This window comes from Sycon ciliatum, chromosome 10 (genome assembly GCF_964019385.1).
Source record: "Sycon ciliatum chromosome 10, ocSycCili1.1, whole genome shotgun sequence".
Taxonomy (NCBI): domain Eukaryota; kingdom Metazoa; phylum Porifera; class Calcarea; order Leucosolenida; family Sycettidae; genus Sycon; species Sycon ciliatum.
The window spans coordinates 3,087,693-3,101,464 of record NC_088652.1 but is presented as its reverse complement, the minus strand read 5'-3'; the positions used below and the strand labels follow the sequence as shown (position 1 = coordinate 3,101,464).

The window sequence follows — 13,772 nt, the reverse complement described above, 5'->3', positions numbered from 1 at the left end:
TATTTTCCGGAGTATAAGCCCCCCCCCCCCCCCACCCTTTTACCACGAACCAAAGACCTCTATCCTATTCATCACCGTTAATTTGATCATCAGAGTATAAGCCACACCCTCCATTTTTGGGTGAATATTGAGTGTTCAAAGTGCGGCTTATACTCCCGGAAAATACGGTAAATCTGCTATTCTGATGCTTTCCCCTATAAACGCAACCTGCCTTGGTTGGTTTTTCATCGGTTGATGCTGGAATTGAATAAACAGCAGTGGGCAAACACAGTACTGTGGGACGCCACCATTATGTACACTATAATGTACACTATAATGTACACTATAATGTACACTATAATGTACACTATAATGTACACTATAATGTACACTATAATGTACACTATAATGTACACTATAATGTACACTATAATGTACACTATAATGTACACTATAATGTACACTATAATGTACACTATAATGTACACTATAATGTACACTATAATGTACACTATAATGTACACTATAATGTACACTATAATGTACACTATAATGTACACTATAATGTACACTATAATGTACATTATAATGTACACTATAATGTACACTATAATGTACATTATAATGTACACTATAATGTACACTATAATGTACATTATAATGTGCACTCAGACGTATAACTCTGCATACCGCAAAGTCGCGGATAAAAGCCGGGCTTATAATAGCCAGTGCAGGCTGTCGTAATAAAACGACTCATCCGTGTTCCATTCCCGTGCATGGTACATGCATGGTGCGACGGCACAATGACAGCTATCGCAAATCACACTGAGTATTACACGTGTTTTTTGGTGATTCTTGGTTAGCTGCTAGCTTTTCCCTACTCGAAGATGTTGCCGCCGCGAAATCTGGGGGTTTGTGTTCGTCCTGGCGAAAACCGTGTTTTGATCCGTTGAGGGAGACGAGAGATACAGTGCGAAGACGTACGATCTGTCCGAGAATCGGCGAAGAAGAAAGCTTCGCAGACGACCCGTAGTGGTTGGGAACAGAATGGAACATATACCAGTCGATGCCTGTCATGGTAGGGATGACTGCTACGAAGTTTTAGCCCCATGCTCCCCAGCGCTTTTTAGCGCCCGACGATAATTACCAAATTTCATCGATTTTCCATGTGGATCAAAGCATAGTCTCCTCAATCTTCTCCAGTCGAGCTGAGTCTGGACGCTACAATGTCGAGACGCGAAAAGAGAACATGCATGAACACACAGGAGCATCACATGCAGCTGCATTCTGCCAGTGCCTTGACGAAGCTGAGAACAACACCAGCACCACGCATTTGGAAGACATTTCGAAGAAGACGAAGAACTACATATCTGCGTTCAAAAAAGCCTCTGTACTGTGCAGTATGCATGCGTGCATGCGCGAAGCACGGGGTCCGCGGATCAACTTCGTTCAAAAATCATTGTGCCACACGGGTTGTATGATTTGTGTGCGATCATGGTCTTTCTTCTTGACAAACAAAAGTGAAGTTTTTCGATCTTCAAATCGCCATAGCGTCCTTGTCATGACTCCAAATCAGCTGAAACTTTGCAGGAGGAATGAAAATGCCATGCTGAATCGATTGGTACCATTTTCGAAGGGTTTCCTTGAAAAATAAAAATTAGCCTGCACTGGCTACTTATAAGCATATAAGCCGCTTTCTGCATCAGGCTTTAATGCAAACCAGGCTTGTATGCAAACCATGCTTATATGCACCACACTTGCATAGAAGCCAGGCTTCTACGCGCGACATGCGTAGATCTACTACTGACTACCGGTATGGTGGCAGTTTTAATATGCACCGTACATAGCGCATGCACTCTTGACCTACCCGATCCGCGCTTGCATAGAAGCCAGGCTTCTACGCGCGACAGGCTTATTATGCATTTGACCCGTTTGATTTTCAGGCTTCTATCCGCGATGTGCTTGTAAGCAAACCCGGCTTTTGTACATGCAAGACTGTACCAACAAATAGGAACGAAACTGCTGTGCTCGCTAATAATAAGAACGGGCTAGGCTAGAACCCTGACCTCCCCCCCCCCCCCCCCCCCCCCCCCCCCCAGTACTTCGGCGCTCGACAGGACTGTAAGGCCAGCTTGCAGCCACATGGTCGGGAATGGTGACAAAGAGAAGGCATTCGTCTGTACCAGTTACCTCGGAGACAAGAATGCGATAATGCTAAGAAGAAAGACACACTTCGGGCTGCTGAACAAAACATATACTTCAACTTTTTTTGAAGATTTCACTAGTATCCAACAACTTCCCTGAGCCCTTTCCCCACAAGCACACCCACTCTCGTTCTTTCATGCTAACTAAAAATCTAACTACAAATGGAACACAAGCTGGAAAGAATTCAACTTTCTCTTTCCTCAGAGACAAGAATGTGATAGTACTAAGAACAAGGACACACTTCGGGCTCCTGAAGAACATGTTGAACGTTTTCACTAGTATACATTTATAAAGATGTTGCTCAAGAGCCTGAAGAGTGCCCTTCTGTCACAATTATTCTCGCCAAAGACCTACCTGCAATGCCACGATTGGCTGGTAGTTGAACTGACGGTTGAGATCCATGATCTTCTGCAGCTGCCAGCCTGTCACGTTACTCACGCCAACGTAATGAACCTGGAACAAAACACAGACGCAGCGATGACAGAACAGCGAAGGGGACGAGGACGGTCAAGAGTACAAGAGTTAATAACCGTTAGGTGGATGCTTTACAAGTATTTATTTGGTGTGCAAATAAGACTCGGATAGTGTAGCATGGCTACTTTATGACACGTAATTTGTATACACATAAATAGTACACCGTAGGAATGCATGGATAGCAGTGCGCATACTCGCACTGCCTTGTCTTCTTCTTCTCCTTGTGAGACAATGAACGAATGATAACTACTTACGTAACAACAAGTATGTGCTTTGAGTGCTGAGAGTATACCAGCTACACAAGGATTAAATTTAAAAAGAAAGGACCAAAATGTTAAAATGTATTGTGCTAGCTGTTGCACCTTCTGACTACACAACATCTTACTTATAAATGCTAGTGTTGGACACAAACTACGGATAACACATATAACATCTTGGTCCTTTCTTTCTTTCTTTTTTTATTAGCAAACACAGCACTACTAACAATCATGGAAAGAGGACAGGATGAGTGATACCGGGCAGCAAGACAAAGGGCGGTGTAGGGGAGATGTGCCGTTCTGGCTGGTGGAGCTCGTCCGACCAGAGACCTCGCAATCATAGCCTACTACCAGGCACTGATGAGAATGCAACTTCGGGAGCTGCCGTGCTAAGCATGTTAGTCATATCACTTCGATTATTTTATGCGACGGTCGAGAGGCAAGCATTGGAATGAAGTGGAGCATCCACTCGGCTGATTGACGGACTCTTGAAAGCCTAAAATGCTCCGGCTTCTAATTGGAGTGCTGCCTCCCTGTACCCTGCCCACCCTCCTGGCCAGCGGTTGACCCGTTCAGATTTCTACTCACAGAAAAGTGCCAACCCTGGTATACATACGCACATGCGCGTGCAAACATACACACATACACACAGACGCACGGGTGTGCGCACGCATGCACACACACACACACATACACATACGCACACGCACGCACGGACACATACACACAACACATACCACACACACACACACACACACACACACACACACACACACACACACACACACACACACACACACACACACACACACACACACACTTGTAGCAACAGGTCTATCTTTTCCAGCGGTCCCTGAACAAGGCCCTACCTTGCCGGATGTGACAAGGTCATTGAGAACGCGCAGTGTCTCCTCGATTGGCGTGCCCTCATCCCAACAATGTGTCTAATACAAGATAGAACACACACACACACCCACACACACACACACACACACACACACACGCGAATCGCATGCCACCTGTTCTTCCAACAACCTGTTCTTCCAACAACAAAACTATCACAGAGACTACCAACTATCACAGAGAGTTGTTGCAAATTATGTTCACTTCACCATGTCTAAGTAGAAGCTGTGCAGAGTATGTGTTGAGAGAGAGCAATATGGTCGATTTCATGTGACCCACAGACATACGGCTTGGCTTTAGTAGCAGCCAACATGGCCGACATTCTGTGAAGCTATGCACACTGACCCCAGTCACCGGGTATCGATCATGTGATCAATCACACAACCTACAACCCATTGCACAGTCATGTGAATAATCACATGACCTACAACCCGGTGCACAGTCATGTGATCAATCACATGACCTATAACCCATTGCACAGTCGTGTGATTAATCACATGACCTACAGCCCGTTGCACAGTCATGTGATTAATCACATGACCTATAACCCATTGCACAGTCATGTAACTTGCCATCACAAGAACCTCTGCAAGAGGCACCCGCAATGTTTCAAATTGGGTGAAATGTCAGGGCTCGCAAAAGCTCCTCGGCCAGTATTGCCGAAAACACAGTACCTATAGTTAGTCCACTGGTTTGAGGGAAAGACACAAACGGGAAAAGTCTGAAGAAAAAATTGACTGTCACCACCAGGACTCTAACCAGGGACCCTCGCTTGTAGCCAGCGATGCTCTAACCACTGAGCTATGGTGTAGTCGTCATCCCAGCAGAGACTGTTCAACATCTTCCTAAGACTTCGTAACTCACACTTCCTGTGAATCCACACCGGCGGGTGGGGCGCAGCCGTCACTGTAACCCACACACTTCACGTACAAACTAGCACGCGGGGAGCCACAAGTCACAAGGTATTCACTGGTTTGAGGGAAAGACACAAACGGGAGCTAGTCCCTTACACCTATCTGTACCACTACAATGTGCACCAACAAGTACTTGTAACAACTTACGAAAAGCAAGTCGATGTAGGAGGTTTGCAGGCGTTTCAGACTCTGCTCCACGCCTGTGAGGATATGATGGCGGGACAGTCCTACGCTGTTTGGTTCGGTGATGTCTGTCGGGAAGCGTACCTTGGTGGCGATGAAGAAACGGTCGCGCTGTTGCTTGCTTAGCCATTTGCCAAGGATCTCCTCCGAGCGGCCTGGGGGGGGGGGGGGGGGGGGGGGGGGACACGTATGGAGAAAGAGGGGAGAGAGAGAGTTTTTGTTTTGCTCATGCTCTTGTCCATCTCATTGCACAGATGCACGTTCCCCAGGTTCAAAATCGAGAAAAAAAGTATCCTCTCTTGAATAGTACCCCGTCTGTAATGGGTTACGAAAAATAGAGCACTATCACTAACCCCGCGAGTACGGTGATCGATAATCAAAAGAAACTCCGGTGGAACAAAAAGTGATTATACGTCTCTACTCACGAGTTTCATGCTGAAAAGCACTCATCATGCAGGAGACTGGGGCTATACTCGGGGTTGAACACAACCCCGAGTATAGCCCCCAGTATCCTGATGATTGATTTTGTGATCGATAATCAAAATAGTCACAAGGATGGGTTAGCCCAGTGTCAACATTCTCAACACATGGAGTCATGGACTTTGTGTTGCTGACTTGTTCTCTATCTTCACCAAATCTTCAGTGTGATCAGTACAAGTGTGTGTTTCACATACTGTAATTTCACAAATTAACGGTGTACTTTTATTTTCGGTACTTAGGGTGCTTTTGTTTCATACCTAAAATTTCAATACACCGAACAAACACTAACACACATAATCCAATATGGAACTGATTCTCTGTACCTAAAATTTCTGTTCACCTAACCTGGCCTGTTGCCCTCATACCGAAAATATTGACCACCGAAAATTTCTGAAATTAGAGTAATTTGCTCTCTGAGATGCAGAGCCGCTCTATAGAACTTGGAGTATGAAAATTCCTAGATCTTACCCGCACTGTATGCATCTGCGGTGTCAAAGAAGTTTCCACCAAGCTCCACAAAGCGGTCGCAGATCTTGAAGCAATCCTCTTCGTCCATTTGGCCGGGCAACTTGATGAGAGCTTTCTATGCAGAAAATAGAATGGATGCACAGCATTAAATTGATGCTTCTGGTGATGGATGACTAGCTGGGAACAGCGAGTATGGTGGTAACATACTTCTGCAATGGTTTGCCATATTTTCTGGAGTATAGTCAACTTTGCGTATAACGACACTCGGCCGGGCATCAGAAAAGTGTCCTTATTCGCGAAGTGTCGCTATACCCGAAGTCTCATCATGTGTATACAGGTAGACTGGACTTTGCTCCGGGCATGAAAAGTCTGTCGTTATTCGCGAATTTTCGTTATATCCGCAGTCGTTATTAGCGAAGTTGACTGTATAAGCCGCACTTTGACCACTCGTAATCCACACCCAAAAACGTCAGTGCGACTCACACTACGATGGTCAAATAAAACAAAAACAAAAACAAAAACAAACAAAATCAATTGGTACACAGGGTAGATTTCGAAATTTCTGTGACACAAATTCCGGGTTCAGCTTTTCCTCCGGAAAATACGGCATGTAGTGGTCATGTGGTGGGAGCATAGGGGAAACCCCTTGAGTTGCAGGCAAACCTCTCTGGTTGCAGGCGTGCTGAAGGGAGAGGACACAAGTTGGCTCAAGTACACTCTGGATAATAGTTGTGCCTAGCTCAAGAATTCAAGCAAGTCGGCAGGAAGCACCAGCTCACAGACCACCCAAAACTGGGAACAGCCAGCTTCTCTGCAACGATCACCAGATTTTTCACCAACCACCACACCATAACTGCTCTCTCCAGCCGCGACCTCGACACGTTGCCACAGCACACCATCAGCAAAGCTACACATCCGTTGGTATTGAAATCTGTGCAGGGTTGAATTCTTCTGCATACCCTTTACGCAATACTATCACCAGAGAGTTGCATCAAGTCTGGAACAGGAATTTTGTGTGTGTGTGTGTGTGTGTGCGTGCGTGTGTGCGTGCGTGCGTGTGTGTAGAGGGGGGGGGGGGGGGGGGGAGCGCTTTGCACGGCGGTCCAGATTCCAGATTTCACCGGGCACAACAGTCATAATGGAAGCATAGTATGTATAAAACTTTACCATAATCCGTGGCCCTCAACTGAGCCCCCGTGGCCCGTGCTCCACACATGTTTTGCTTGCTGTGGCTTGCAGTCACAAACGCTGGTCAAATGCCCACACCCAGATGAATCCGTCACTCGTCACCGTCTCAAACCGGTACATGTACAGGCAACTTCGCTTATAACGACACTCGGCGTGGCATCGGAAAAGTGTCCTTATTCCCGAAGTGTCGTTATACCCGAAGTCTCATTATTACGACATAATAATGAGACTTCGGGTATAACTTCCAACTGTAATACATTGTATTACAGTTGGAAGGGACTTTGCTCTGGGCATGGAAATTCTGTCGTTATTCGCGAAGTGACGTTGTATCCGCAGTCGTTATAAGCGAAGTTACCTGTATAGAGGTTCTGTGAATGACCTCATAGTGGGGAGTCGCCAGAATCGCTCATGGGTGCTATGTATACAGGGAGAGACGTCAGGGAGTCGCTAGTGCATCCGGTGGCTGTGCCGCGACATCGCCAACGCATCTCAACGAATGACTTACGTGCAATGGCACAACCTCTATACAATGTAGGTATTCCAAGTGCCAGTATATGTACTACAGTCCATTTCAAAACTATAGACGCGTACCTAGGCAAAAACCGTTATGCCAGCATCTATACCACATAAAATCTGTGATCACTTTGTGCATAATGTTTTCCAAATTGGGCGTCTGTTATCCAATCGTTTTGAAACTATATGAGAGTAATTGTGGAGCGGTCCTAAGCAATATTCCGAAAACTATTCTCAAAAAGTTCCAGCCAAATTTGAAATATTTCAAAAACCCTACGCGTCTATAGTTTTGAAATGCACTGTAGGCAAAAACCGTTATGCCAGCATCTATACCACATAAAATCTGTGATCACTTTGTGCATAATTATTTCCAAATTGGGCGTCTGTTATCCAGTCGTTTAGAAACTATATGAGAGCAATTGTGGAGCGGACCTGAGCAATATTCCGAAAACTATTCTCAAAATGTTCCAGCCAAATTTGAAATATTTCAAAAACACTGCGCGTCTATAGTTTTGAAATGGACTGTAGTATGTCATGTACTAGTAGATAATAGAGAGGTTCCGGAGTACGATTTTTCGTGTCAAAATCCATAGAGGCGCTACGGATTTTTTATACGTTGTTTTCGAGCAGTGAAATGTTTCCGAGTACGGAACTTATGTGTTTGCCGCCATTGCCTAGGTTACGATCGCAAACGAAAACACGTCATATTCCCGCACTATGCCTTTTTATTTTGAAAATTTGTACTGAAATCAAAACTTTCCATGGAAAATCGATGTTTCTCGTACCAAATTTGTACGTTTAAAAATCTTTCTGCACTCGATGACGCAAAATCTCCATACGAAACATGTTTCGTACGAAAGTCAGTCCACACGGATTCTCCGTGCTGAGAAATCGTATGAAGCACGCCTTGAAAAAATCCGTAGCGCCCATACGGATTTTGGCAAGGCATATTGTACCCCGGAACCTCCCTATTATCGCATCATAGCAGTTGCGGAATATACAGCATTGGCCAGAGAAATCGAACCTCCTGAATAAAGTACGCATGCCACGCAGCCCTTGCACTAAACACACTAGTCTGTGAAATCTAGCGCCGAGCTACTTTATTCATGAGGTTGGATTTCTGGCCAGGGCTGTATCTATTATTATGGACGCAACGAGCGCGGCAATGGCCAAACGAGTTATGAAGCAACTGTCCACGACTGTAAACAAGATAATAAGCAGTCAGAAAGTGCGATAACACGACAGGCTACTGAGACATTCATAACTCGTTTCCATGTGATTTCTTCTATTTCAATTATAATTTACTGGCTAAGTATCTGAGTTAAAAAAAATTCTAGGATTAGGACATTGCACACATACCCAGTGACTGTACAGAGTGCGACTGCAGTGTGCAGCGCAGGCTAACTACTACTACAGAAGAATCCAGGTGTTCATTGACTTACGTCCGATTCACCGAACGTCATCGTTCCTAGGCAGAGGTTGGACACCTTCACGCCACTCTTCTTCCCAAGAAAGCGCATCCCGCATTTGACACTCGCCTCGGCTGCCATAGCTCACTCTGCGTTCTCTCGCAGTTTATCGTCCTACAAAAAGACGTTTGCAGAGCAACGCACCGAATACAGGCTGTCCGTTTCCCGCTGATCCAGCTACAAGTAGGTCCTCAAAGTGAGAACGCAACGATGTTTATAGCTGCAAAGTCATCAAAGAAAAGGGGAATGAGATCGATAGCGTGTAGACATGTACTGATGTAGCTGAAGCGTGAGTACGGTACCGAGCCTTTACCATGATTGTTTACCGTTTACAGCCGCCAAGGCGTCATAGACGTGTCCAGAACACAAGATCCGCTCTACACTAGTACAGGAAGCAGGTATCGGATCGTCGGATCAGGCAAGATCCGTTTGACTCCACGTGGTCCCAGCTAAGCCTAGCTCGCGTAGACTGAGGGCCCAGTACGGCTGTAGTAGGGGCGCACTCTTTGACTTTTCGAGGAGTTTCGTTTTTCTGAAGAGGTGGCCTTATTATTGGCCACTTCAGAGAAACGAAACTCCTCGAAACTCCACTGTGGCACAACCTCATCCGATGGGAGAGGTGGATTAGTTCCGGACCGAAGAGTTTGGAATAGCTACGTCGAGATGGTCGATCTGATCGGACGTCAATATCGCCATGACAAATCCACTGAAAAACTCTAAAAAAATTTAAAATGATAGACACCGTTCTATTGGGACACTTCAGTCTTCAACTACTGTAATCTCGAAAAGTTGATGAAGACATTTCGAACACCCCCTAGATGTTCGTGGTTGACGAGCAAACAGGCATAATACATGGTACAATTATTATGACCGTATTTACATGTACATGTACGTACCTGTCCCGCGCATTTACTTGCCTTGGTTGGATCATGGACAGCTCTTCAGACTTTCCTGCGGAGAAGGAAGGAGTGATTTCGAAAACTCCGAAAAGGCTTACCGGTATGCTACTGTGCACGAGATTTTATAGCGGGAGTCTGCTTATACCATCAAGAGTACATGATGGGGTTATGTGCTCTTGATACCATGACGATTGTATAGGATACGAGTGGTTGCAATGATGGCGGCTTGCTGGCCAGCACACAGTACAATCATGCAAAATTAATGTACTTTTCTTTGTTTTATAATAGCAATAAAAAGAACAAATTCTGCAGTCATCGCCACACTACAACGAAGTCATGAAAGTTTACCAGAATTAATTTTCTTGTCACATTCATGAGTGGAAAGTCGTGACTGAAGAGTAACCATGCTGAACAATGATTAAATATACATTCAATGATGTGTTACGAGAACAAAATACAGTGCCAAAATAGAAAGAGGGAAGGTGAGACAATAGCTTTTTTTTCTTTTTCTTTTTTACAAAATACACAACTCACCGGCAGGCACATGGGGCTAGCATGGAGTGAGATGGTGCTGGTGGGGCTTGCCATTCTCAACCGACCAGAGGTCTCGGCATCTTCACATGGCAGGCGCACGAAATTCGGGAGGGAAGCATAAGCATGAGGCGAAAAAGCACGGGAGAAAATGGAAGATTTAGAACGAAGGAGAGGATCTAATTTTGGAACACAGCAGAAAATAGCAAATATTAATTACTCAAACAGATAATAGGAGTGAAAGGAGAGGGTGGTGCCACAAACAAAATGAAAACAGTGTCAAAAGTCACTTGTTGGTGCCGTTGTCGTGATTGTTATTAAATAGTTATAGAAAAGACAGCATTGTGAACTTGATGAAGGCAATTTGCCTAAACGTAGTAATGTTGTGAATGATTTCAATTATTGCAGTGTTAATGGAAGAGAGCATGTGGGCTCTACTCTAAACTGTTTATGAAACTGCAGGAAGCCTCCCCACTTTTACTTAGAAAAGAAAAGGACCAAAGAACTACAAGTTACGCTATAATGTCCACTATCACCACCAGCAGGCTACTAGACAAACAGCTTCTGCGATTAGGCATAATATTATGCAGAAAATTTGGCAGAATTCGGTACTTCTTCTGGTAAGTTTCATGCATGTTTGGTATGTGGATAAAGAAATGGAGCAGAATTCGAGGAATTGCCCGCCATAAGGTTTGTATGGTTCTGCCAATTTCACTGCTTTTCGAGCAGAATCTGCCACCTTTTCGAGCAGAATCCGCCGGTGCCTACACGACACTGACCGACGGTACTGACGTTCTACAACCAACTGGCTATCAGCTCTAGCACATCTTGGATGCGCACTCCAACAGCCTTCCAACTTGGAAGGTTCTAAGGTTATGATAACATAGGAGGGGAAGGTGAGCGCAACCAAGACAAGCACAAGCTGAAAGTCTCAGCTGTCAAGGACGTTGGCTCCTTTGTCCTTTTCTTTTCTATAAATGTATGCTTGGCTCTCAATTCGAGTCCATTCTTGCACACCTGATGAGCTGTCTTTATCTATACGGCGAAACAATCATCGTGTGAAACTACTGCTTGTTACTGCTGCGTATTGTCCACCTAAAACAGAGAGGTTCCAGGCTGTCCAAGAGAGTGCTCAATACCGAGAGGCAGAGCTAGCTCAAACAATAAGAGGACAGAGAAAGTGTTTTAACTCTGAGTTTCACGCACTAAGCGATCATCAGACAACAGTAATGAGTAGCGGTCTTGGGTTGTCCATCCTCGAGTACGAACAGCCAGGGAGAGTGCTCAACGCTGGGAACAGGGGAGCGACCTGTAAAACAGAGAGGCTCCAGGCTGTCCAAGAGAGTGCTCAATACCGAGAGGCAGAGCTGGTTCAAACAATAAGAGGCATTGTCCATCTAAATTGTCATCGTCGAGGTACAGTGCTGTTTTACTGAGGCAATTCGGTTTTGCATAATTCTTGTTCGCATACCTTCCCCTTTAATTGATCTTCGCATCTTTGAGCCACACAAGTTGTGTGGAATGTTCCTTTAAGTTGGTTGCGCTCACCTTCCCCTCCTATGTTATCATAATAATTATAACTTAGAACCTTCCAAGTTGGAAGGCTGCTGAAGTGCTTGTGTTGCTTTACCACTGTGAGGTCTGTGAGGGATCTGGGAAGAGAGAATGTAGGTGTTGGCTCTGAGTTCGGCAGGAATAAGATCTCAGTGTTGGCGATATTAGGTCTAAACCTCCAGGTAGTCATCTACGACAATGGAATTCGTTGATACCGCACTGGGAGACTGTCGCGCAGCCTGTCTAGACTCTCATGGAACCGGAGCAGCGCAGTATCATCTGCAAAATTAATAAGGACACACCTTCAACATGACTGGGAAGATCATTAATATACGCTAGGAAAAGGAGAGACCTACGGATGGATCCCTGGGGCACTCCAGCAGACAGAACAGGTGAAGCATCTGAGAGAAGTCCAGCTACAAAGACAACTTGCGTTCCGCCGGATAGGTAGTCTGTAATCCACTCCAGCGCTGCGCCATGCACACCGAAAACTTAAGGTTCAGCAAGTAGTGCACGGTGCCACACGGTGTCACACGGTGTCGAACGCTTTTTCGAGGTGGAAAAAGCACATGGCAACTTTCCGCCCCGTATGACGATGGTCGGCTATGTCTTAAATCAGCTTGGTTAGCTGTAGAGTGGTCGAGTCGCCACGACGGAAGTCACGGAACCCAGATTGCGCGGGATCCAGAGCAGGAGAAATCATGGTTATTCATTGATCCCCCCCCCCCCCAAGAGAAAGACAGTGATAAAGGACCATAATTGAAAAGGTATAATAGAATTAGAACTGAAAAAAGGAAGGATAAGGTTAACAGAAGGGAGAGCCACAGAAAGAGAGGAAACCCAGAATAACAGAATGAGAACATGACTCTAATACCGATTCCAACGCCGGCACCGTCATGTACGGAGAGTCCCATAAGACGGCGACGGAAACCTCGCGGACCCATGTCCACGGCGCTGAAAATGGCAAACTGTGTGCGCGCGCGCACCCAAGTCATCATGGTGGAGAAGGGTTTCTCCCACTTTGCTGCTAAACGGCTGGCGAGCCGCTTCTGGTAAGCACTGTACTCGCGGTGGAGGACAGCATCGGTGGAACACACTAAAGGAGTAAAAGAGCTTCGCAGCTCTTCAGCGGCATGCTTGTATTTCCGCGTCTTTGCTGCAGCTGCTTTGTTGGCGGTGGCATTCCAGGACTGGTTGGCCTTGGAGTAACTGGGTGCGTCAGCATCTACAATGCGGTTATCAAAAAACGCCACCCGATTGCCTTCCCATACTCCGCGAGCGAGCCAGTCCGCTTGGAGCATGGGCCGGCCATTCCTGTCCTGTTCAGGGATGAGGATCGGCTCCATGGTAACGCCGCCGAAGGCAATGCCATCACTGGCATCACTGTCACGGAGGTCGTTGTGGCCTCTCTTGACAAGGTCGCCCTTATATATTATGGCAGTAAAGGCTGTGCTGGAGGGTGAAAGGGGCGCGACATTCGTCACAGTGAGACGGAAGGGAGTTGGGCTGCCTGCATGCCGTAGAGGATTGCCAGCTGATCACGAAACTGGGTCGCAGACATGTCGTAGCCTTCCTGACGGAGCGGTCGGACAGTCAGCCAGCCGGAAGCATATCCCTCGACGATGCGAGAGAGAGAGAGTGCGCCGGTCCGTTTTGGGGAGGTCTTGAAGAAGCTCTTTGCTGAGCGTCCCTGCTTGCTCTTCCCTGATCCGGCTTGCCTGACTCGTCACTAGCTGGCAATGGCGAAAATGATCT

The 13,772-nt window shown here is 46.0% G+C and overlaps 1 protein-coding gene across 1 annotated transcript in view; it reads right to left on the bottom strand.

Annotated features, from left to right (window-relative positions):
- LOC135825591 (1-deoxyxylulose-5-phosphate synthase YajO-like) overlaps positions 1–9,285 on the bottom strand; it is a 17,368-nt gene extending 8,083 nt beyond the window's left edge. The window contains exons 1-5 of the mRNA XM_065338200.1: positions 9,007–9,285; positions 5,864–5,978; positions 4,880–5,070; positions 3,785–3,859; positions 2,539–2,637 (exon numbers count right to left, since the gene is read on the bottom strand). Coding sequence (XP_065194272.1) covers positions 2,539–2,637; positions 3,785–3,859; positions 4,880–5,070; positions 5,864–5,978; positions 9,007–9,114 — 588 coding nt within the window. The 5' untranslated portion in view covers positions 9,115–9,285. The remainder of the gene's footprint in view (positions 1–2,538; positions 2,638–3,784; positions 3,860–4,879; positions 5,071–5,863; positions 5,979–9,006) is intronic.
- Between the last annotated feature and the right edge of the window lie 4,487 nt (positions 9,286–13,772).